The following is an 8,306-nucleotide window of genomic DNA, read 5'->3' as shown; positions in this document are numbered from 1 at the left end:
CCCGCCCCGCCCCGGGATAACGCCTCTGGCTTTTGCTGAAACGCTAAAGCTGCGTTTTACGAATTTCTGCGGTTACATTTGAGACTCTTTCAACTAATTACCTTGTCGGGCCACCGGTGTCACCAACGCCTCCGGCTGGATTCGGGCCGTTTACGGTCCGGCAGCTGCGGCTCTGGTGAGTCTGTCTAGAGATGAGGCTTCCATCCGAGCTTGGAAGGGCATGCAGGTTTTTTTTCTAAAACCAGAGATAATCAGGAAGGAGTTTATGGTGGCGCATTTACTGAGCTGCTGGGGCCCGGCGTCTCATGAACAGCCCGTGAGGTTGTGTTCCTCCCTGTGCATTAGCTCGCCAATACAAACTCCTACGCGGCTCTTCCCGCTGCCCCCTGCTTTGGTTAACACCGGCACCGCTGTCTGTTACACCGGTCTTCATGGGAGAAACAACCCTGTTAACTGGCAGGCAATTAAAAGGTAACTCATTAATAAGAAATGCGACAATTTAATAATTTCCCGCTAATCCCCAATGCTGAAATTAAAGGCGCAGACACAGCCATATTCACCATGATTAGTTTTATTGCTTGAGAACCAGAGTACTCATTTCTAAAGGCCTTCGAAGTTATCATGAGTTGAGTTCGCTTAAATAGAATTACTGTGTGGTTATAATGCAACATGGCACAATAACAATACAGAGCTGCAGACACCCTTTGGGCAACAGTACTTCATAAACACCCAGACCGTACTGTTGAGGAAACACTCTGCAAGCGGACATCAAATCATTTTCAATGGTAGTGATTTATACCAAAATCAAGCATCAATCTAATGCCATCACGCAGTCCATGAACTCTGTAGTGTTCTAAATTAAATCAATAAAACATACATTTGTGTTTCATCAACAGACTCCCTAATCACCTTTTAATGTTGTATTTAGTGGTGGGAGAAAAATGTTCGTAACAGGATTATATTGTAGGCTGCACTGAGCTACTAACCAGGAAAATTTACAGTCCTTTTTTTCCTTTAGCACTGTATAAATACAGTCTGTGTCCAAGGCAGTTGCTACCTGAAGCAGACTATTACTTTCTTCTCCCATGTTGTTATTGTTTCCATATAGAATACTTGGCACCATAAAACAGTAACAAAAGACGGACAAAAACAGTTTACAAAATTCTGGAAAGTTACACCCAAACCTAGCTAAGAACTTCACATTCAATCCTTAATATTACATAGAAAGAAGGGATTATAGGAGTAGTAAAGTGAAACTGCTAATATATGTGCTATATAGTATGCTATATATCTGTATCCAGGATGGCACTGCTATATATTATTTATTATATAAATGTTGGTTGTTGATGTACACGGAACTAAACCTGCTAAGGCTCCAACACTAACTGCTGATATGGCACTCTCAAGCATTCATATTGGAAAGTATATTTAGCGTAAGTTTTGGTCAGGTTTATAAATTATTTATATATCTGTGTATATATACACATACATACATATATATACACACACATATATATGTATGTATAGAAAGCAGCTGCTGTGTGATTCAAAAACCATGTAACATGGCAGTATAGTAAATACCATGAGAAAAAATTATAAAAATGAAAAACAAAATACTAAAACTAAAACACAAACCATAAGCCTTGGTCAACAAAGAAAATACCATTTAAAACCATCAATATCTCTATCTATACAATCCAATGTACAAAACCCCAAAGTGGTAAAGATAAAATGTTAGGCATGACACCTGTAAAAGTTTATAATATGCTGAAATAGCTTTTCCACATTGACAAACACTAAAAGTTGAAAGTTGTGAAATCTAAAATACATAACATCTCTGCTGTCTATTTAGAGTTTTGGCAACAGAATTGTGACATATATATAAAAAATAATTCCACATTTCTACTTGATGTCACATGAACATACAAGACAGTGAGGTATGTGAGGCTTTTCTCGAACAGAGTCCAGATGCTGAAGCATAGTGTACGATCAGCAGTCTAAAAATGTGGCACTCGGGACTTGATTTATCAATACAGTTGTTACGATTATGTATTTCAGTTTACTGCGTATTCCTCCCCTCCTTGCTACAGTGTGGTTTCACGGAAAATCTTCTCATTTCGTAGGCATCTTTTTCCTGTTGCAGAATTGGCATTTTTTTAAAAAGAAAAATAAACACAGGGGAAATGATGTAGAAAATATAAACGTAAAGGAAAAAAAATGATATTTACCACCACATCACTGCACGACACAACACTTGTGCACATTTGCAATAGGTTTACCTGCCCCAGCAGCTATTCGAAAGGACAGGAACACAGGCTGCAGCAAGTCAGGGAAAAATAGAAGTTACACATTTGAAATACAACCTTTTTTTTTTTTTTACAGTCAGTAGTAAACACAGCAAAAATTCCTCTATGACTGAAAACAAAATGATGTAATAATTTTTTGGATTAATCTAACTACAAAACACACAAGAGAACTGCCCCATCTCCTTACAGATCCCTGTTCCCGTTGAAATCTAAGGGGAAGTTTGCCACTGATCTCTGTGGAGGAGGACTGGGTTCCACACACTGCTCCCTTTTATCATACAATTTGCTCCATGCTAAAAAAATGCACATTAAGTAAACTGGTGACAAAGGAAACAAAAATTACTGTTTCTGAACTGGCTGTCCTTCAGCTACTGGCACACCGAAATTTTAATTTCGCTGGAGAAGTTGGTAAACATCTGTATTTTAAAATCTGACTTGGATGATTCTAGACCAAATCACTCTAGTGCATCCATGAAGGTAACCAGAGGTGTATGTTTGTGAATCTGGATGTGGGTGCAGAGATGCGCACCCCCATCATCCACCACTGAATTAGTGCTCAGGAGCCTCAGCGCCAGGACCGACACCTCACCACTGCCTTACAGTTTACATGTTCTTGCAGGTTTCCAGTTGAGCTTTTATATAGGTTTTATGTAGTTTTTATACAAGCTTTCAGAGGTTACCTCCTACTCCTCAATCAGCTTTTTTCACAGAAAGCAAATACTCAGTTTTGACACATTTCTAACTTGGCTTTCTGTCTGGTATCTTTAGCCAGAGAATATTGTTTGTAAAATTCATGGTTTTTAATTCACTTTAACAACTGGTATTTATGTAATTCTAGTCCCTTTTCCTCACTTGTTGCTTAAAGATGGAACTGCCAATATGTTATTTTACTAATAAGCAGGTAGGCACCGACTTAACTGAAGCTATGTTTTGGAAACAATTTTGATAACCCAATGAAAATACTTTTGTTTTACAAGAACAGTCATATGTGCACAGACAGTTTCTCCTCCATTCTGTACAGTATCGTGCTTTCAGTGCAGCACACATCATCCTGTTCTTTATTTGATTTCATACAAGTATCTACTCTACTGGCTGATTTCAGTTCTAAAACATGTTTGAGGCTTTAAACTAAAAATAGGACAGAGGTATAGTTGACTTAAAAATAAAATTAACAGAAACTAGTGCATACATTCTCCTTCCTAATAAAAGAGACTTAGAAGATACAATACTAAAATGTTTACTTTACTCAAATGTTTAATTTAATTACCTTGTGATCCCCCATGCAGACATTTGGCCCAATGTGGTCATATATTACTATCTTCTCATCATTTTCTGACTAGTTGAAAAAAAACAAAACAACACAACAAACCACTAGTCAGTTCAAGTATTCTCCAGATTACAGAAAAAGAAATATGGAAATAATTTATGCAAGTAGTTCAAACCAGTTTCTGAAGGAAGTGATATTAAAACATCTTTGCTTGGCTTCTCCAGAGAAAGACCACGTAAGAATGAACTTTTATGTCCAGTACCACTTGCAGTAATTTCTGCAATTTGTCCACATAAAATAACTCATGAAATCACTGCATCTACTCCTTGCTTCTGGGACCTCAAGAAATGTTAGTGAGTAACACTGGGGTAGATGAAACGAATGACTCCGTTGTGATGAAGTGCAGCTAGCACATTTGGGCAGCCCTTTTTTAAGAAAAACACACAATTTTTATTGAATTAGGTTAGATAGATGTTGTACGCAATCCACATTGCCTTATAAGAGAATTTGATTTCATCATATAGGTGATTTTTAATTTTCAGAGAATAATGAACTGTTTACAGTTTTTGAGTATAATCTTTAAACACGTCTATCAGATACATTTCATCGTCTGAAATAAAGCATTAAGTGATTTTAAGAAAACCAGCAAATGAAAGCTGAAATTCCTCCAGTCTCCATTATGAATTGCTTTCATTTTGTTCCGTGTTGAACTTTATCCTTATACCCTGACTTCTTTAGCATTTGTAGCTTAATGAATAATAAAATGTAGTCCTCTTCCTGCCATTTGCAATAAATGTGAGTTTGAGAATCTGTTTTGATTCTCTAGCACAGTACTTCAGGAATAAATACAAACACATTGCCATACAAGACAATTCCTTATTATGCTAAACAATTCCTATAAGCTAATCAAGTCTGCAATCTGCACACTCTAACACAATCATAGATGTGCTTTAAAGTAGTTGGCAATACTAATTTATTTTGTATGAAACAGTCAAGACTTTCTCAGCTGTAATCAGTCAAGTTTGACTGGGCAATAACTTTATATAAACAGTAGCATTTAGAACTATAAAGTTAAAACTGAATTATCTTTAATGCAGTAAGGAAGCTTAAGGTCAGATTTACTTTATAGCACGGTTGTCTGCCAAAAATATAAAAACATAACCTTCTGCGTTGTATGCATGAGCACTTTCCAATATTTCAAGATCATAATGCCACTAGCATCGGAAGTGGGGATACATTCATCAAAAGCGACTTGATAATTTACAAAGGCAGCATAAAATTGTGGATTTTCAACTGCATAATCTTTAGACAGATAAACAAATTACAGCGGTGCACAAGCAGAAACAATATACACTTGGGTGAGCATTCATTACTTCATGCTATCAGGCATCAACACAGCTCCCTAGCAGTGGGCAACCTTTGGTGTTTTAGGGCTCAGGAAGCATAAAATAACATGATGGTGAGGTAACCGACCATGGCATGATAGATGATGTTGCATGAAAGCTGTTTACAGCCCCATGTCTGTACAATCTGTAATGCCTACTGGGTAGCAGAACACACTGTACAGTGTGGCAATTTGTGAGTACTACCCTTTCTTTACATAGGATTAAAATGCAGATTTACTGCAATTTGTGTTTGAAATAAAATATAGAATTGCTAAGGCAGAAAGAGAAATTCTTTATCTGCCTGCAAGAAAAATTAATACAGCAAAATGATTACCCGCATAAGAATACTCAATGGCTAGTTACAACAAGAAATGCTTTAAAAAATCACACACATTTATACTTTAAGGATTTGTTACAGTGTAATCAGTTAATCAAAATTTGCATTTACTTTCTTCACAGTTCCTTTTAAAGCTTCAAAGCGTAAGTCTCTGTGGTGGAATAAATTCTCAGTAGCAAGGCAAACACTGCTTACTGTGTAGAACCACAAAAACCTGTAAGGTCATTCTGCCCTTTCCTCTATCACTTCAGCACTCTTTTCTACTGAATATTTTCATTAAGTTTTATGGGCTAGAATTACAGTTTTGTTTTGAGCTGGATAAGCTAACTCCTTTATTGGTGTAGACTCACTGAGTTAAACAACCATGCCAGTTTGGCCTCATTTACATCTGTAATTCTGCATAAGCATTTCTGGAGATGTCCCAAACTGCATGTGCATAATTTGCAAATGCAAAGCTGCAGAGTCAAAATTATATGCATTTTTAAAACGTAAGCTTTGAATGACTGTCGTGGTTTAACCCCAGCTGGCAACTACGCACTACAGGGAGCATATACTGCAAAATTAACTCTATCCCAGCCAAAACCAGCACATTCATCCAGCTGACTGGGTTTCTGTTCCATGGAGACTAAGAATTGGGCCAAGTGACCTCACAGTTACAAATTTCTTTAACGCTCTAACTTTGTTTTCCTTTGTTTAGTTTTCTCCCATTATATCCAAGTTATACCCCCCTAGATAATCTGAAAGAATTCCTTTCCCTCTGTACTGTTTACACTCTTCAAGCCTTTGTGTACACTTCTATCTCCTTATTCGTAGCTTAAAAAAAATTCTTCCCTCATTGGCCACTCTTTCCATGGTTTTAATCCTTTGTTCTTTAGGAATTTCATGGGCGCCAAGTACTATCTGTAATATTTTGGGTAAAGTCTCACTTTTTCATATGGTATTTCTGTGTAAGAAGATCAAATAACACTGATTTTGATATTACTATTTTACTGTAGAGCCAGTATTTTTCTTAGCTTCACGGGTTTTTTTATTAGATACTGCAGTACATGCATTGTCTAAAATTTTGGGTGAAACTTCACGAGATTGTGCACATACTTCTACACACTGAAATGTGTGAGGAAGTACATCGAATTGAAATTTGAGTAGCTATGGAAAAAATGTTCTCAGCCTTTCAGTGAGTTATATACTGCAAAGCAAACAGTGTAATCATGAGATAAATAACCCTGATGAGAGAGAGAAACAGGAGGTTATAAACTTCAGGAGAGCAAGTTTCAAGGGTTTCACTGATTTAAACAAGAAAAGAGCCGTGAAGCTGTAGAATTTATTTGCAAAGATTATTTTCCACAACTTACTCTGATTAAAGCATGTTAGTTATACAGGGACAGACGGACGCGTGACTTTGGGCAATTTTGGGTTGGGTGAGTCTGTTCTGCATGAGACATTCCCAGGGGCTGGTCTGCAGGGGAACCTCAGCACCGTCGTGCTGGGAAGTCGCAGCACGGTCGCGCTGGCGTCACGCTCAGGGCCACGGCTGGTGCAGCACCAACAATTCAGAGCAGAGAGGCTGGAGGAGTCTCCCTTGTACCTCCCACCGCCTTCCCGATCAGCCCCTCGTCCTTCAGAACAGCTGGTGTCCAGCGTCAACAGGACGGGTCTCCAGTTGCCATGAACAAGCCCAGGGGAGAGAACGGGGCCGCGTGGGTTGGCACCTGTAACCGTCTGGCCTGGGCCAGTGTTTCCAGGGAGAGGGGGAGAGCAGAGCAGTCTCCAGGAGAAAGCTAGAGAAAGGAAAGCTGCACGGCTCCTGAACTGTGTATAGGTCATTCAACTTCGGACAGAACATCACCCAAGGTTACCTTACTTCTCTACACTAAAATCCCAAGAGGAACTAGATGTTCTAAAAATGTTGCACCATTGTGTTTTTAAAGCTCTAATGGAATGTCTAAGTTTAGGGACTTAATTGGTGTACTGAGTTAGGCCTACCTGCTGGAGACTGCCTGCATTCAGGGGGCAGAGATGGGAGATGTGGCCCATCAAACGTCTGGCATGTTCTTGGGAAATCCAGTTCTCACCATCAACAGCAGAGGGAACCTGAATCTACCATGCTCGTGGCTCAGGTACCTCAAGCTGTTGCTGCATGGGTTTTCCTTCCAGCGGGGCTACTCCGCAGGCAGCAGCTGCCCCTCGGTACTTCTGTCTGCAGCCATGTGGAATCCTTAGTACGGGCAGCACTGTTATCTACGTTACTGTGTAGTGGACTGGAGAGGGGGACTGATGGAGGGTTTTGGTTACCCATTTTTAAAGCAGGCACAGTTTCCCAGTGCTGTAAGTGCAGAAGCAGCAGAGGAGATGACAGGCAGCCGGTGTCGGCACCTGATACCCGAAGCAGCGTTTGTGAAAGCTCCTGCTTTGGTAACTGCCAGCAGGTTAACTGGGATGAACCCACATCCTTGGGTGGAAGGCACCAGAGGAACAGCAGTTTGTTATGGCCATGGCATGCTGTCGCCCCTGTGGCGAGTGTTTGCTACAGGCAACTGAGAACGCAAGCACAAGCAGAAGTCTTTCCACCCTGTCCACCTTTGCTGCAGACAAACGCAGGCGTGGGCTGTGGGCGGCTCCAGGGCTGTACTTACTTTCAGAATGAGCTCCTTGGCTGAGTGGGACATGAGGATTCTGTCGCACCACGCTGGACATCTCGTGTTCATGTACTGCTTCCCCTGGCTGGAGTCCTCGCTGTACGGGTAACTGCAAATGAATCACAGTCAGAACCGTCAGCAACTCTCTGCAAAGCAGCCTGAAACTTCTGGCTCAAATGACCACACTAAGGAAAAGTTTTAACTGGCAAAAAGCAGCTCTTTTAGATACCTCTCACACTTACCTTTCTTCTCTGATGTGCTCTTTCTCTGTTTCTCTTCTCGTATCTACAATCCTACCTTAGGCCAACATGTTAAGACACACAAAGACACTCACAGTTTCACAGCTCTCACCTCCTACCTCGCATTTTTGCATGA

General features: G+C 40.0%; 1 protein-coding gene across 2 annotated transcripts in view; it reads right to left on the bottom strand.

Annotated features, from left to right (window-relative positions):
- Positions 1-555: 555 nt before the first annotated feature.
- Positions 556-8,306, bottom strand: part of INPP5A (inositol polyphosphate-5-phosphatase A) — a 179,792-nt gene continuing 172,041 nt past the window's right edge. The window contains exons 12-15 of one of the 2 annotated variants that reach the window (XM_026851240.1): positions 7,929-8,040; positions 3,574-3,642; positions 2,229-2,316; positions 556-2,134 (exon numbers count right to left, since the gene is read on the bottom strand). In XM_026851240.1, the coding sequence (XP_026707041.1) occupies positions 2,236-2,316; positions 3,574-3,642; positions 7,929-8,040 (262 nt within the window). In that variant the 3' untranslated portion in view covers positions 556-2,134; positions 2,229-2,235. The remainder of the gene's footprint in view (positions 2,135-2,228; positions 2,317-3,573; positions 3,643-7,928; positions 8,041-8,306) is intronic. The other variant, XM_026851239.1, reaches the window with a different exon arrangement.

This window comes from Athene cunicularia, assembly GCF_003259725.1.
Source record: "Athene cunicularia isolate RWA chromosome 6 unlocalized genomic scaffold, athCun1 chr6_part1, whole genome shotgun sequence".
NCBI lineage: Eukaryota > Metazoa > Chordata > Aves > Strigiformes > Strigidae > Athene > Athene cunicularia.
Note: the sequence above shows the minus strand (reverse complement) of the source record. Positions and strands in the feature narration are given on the sequence as shown.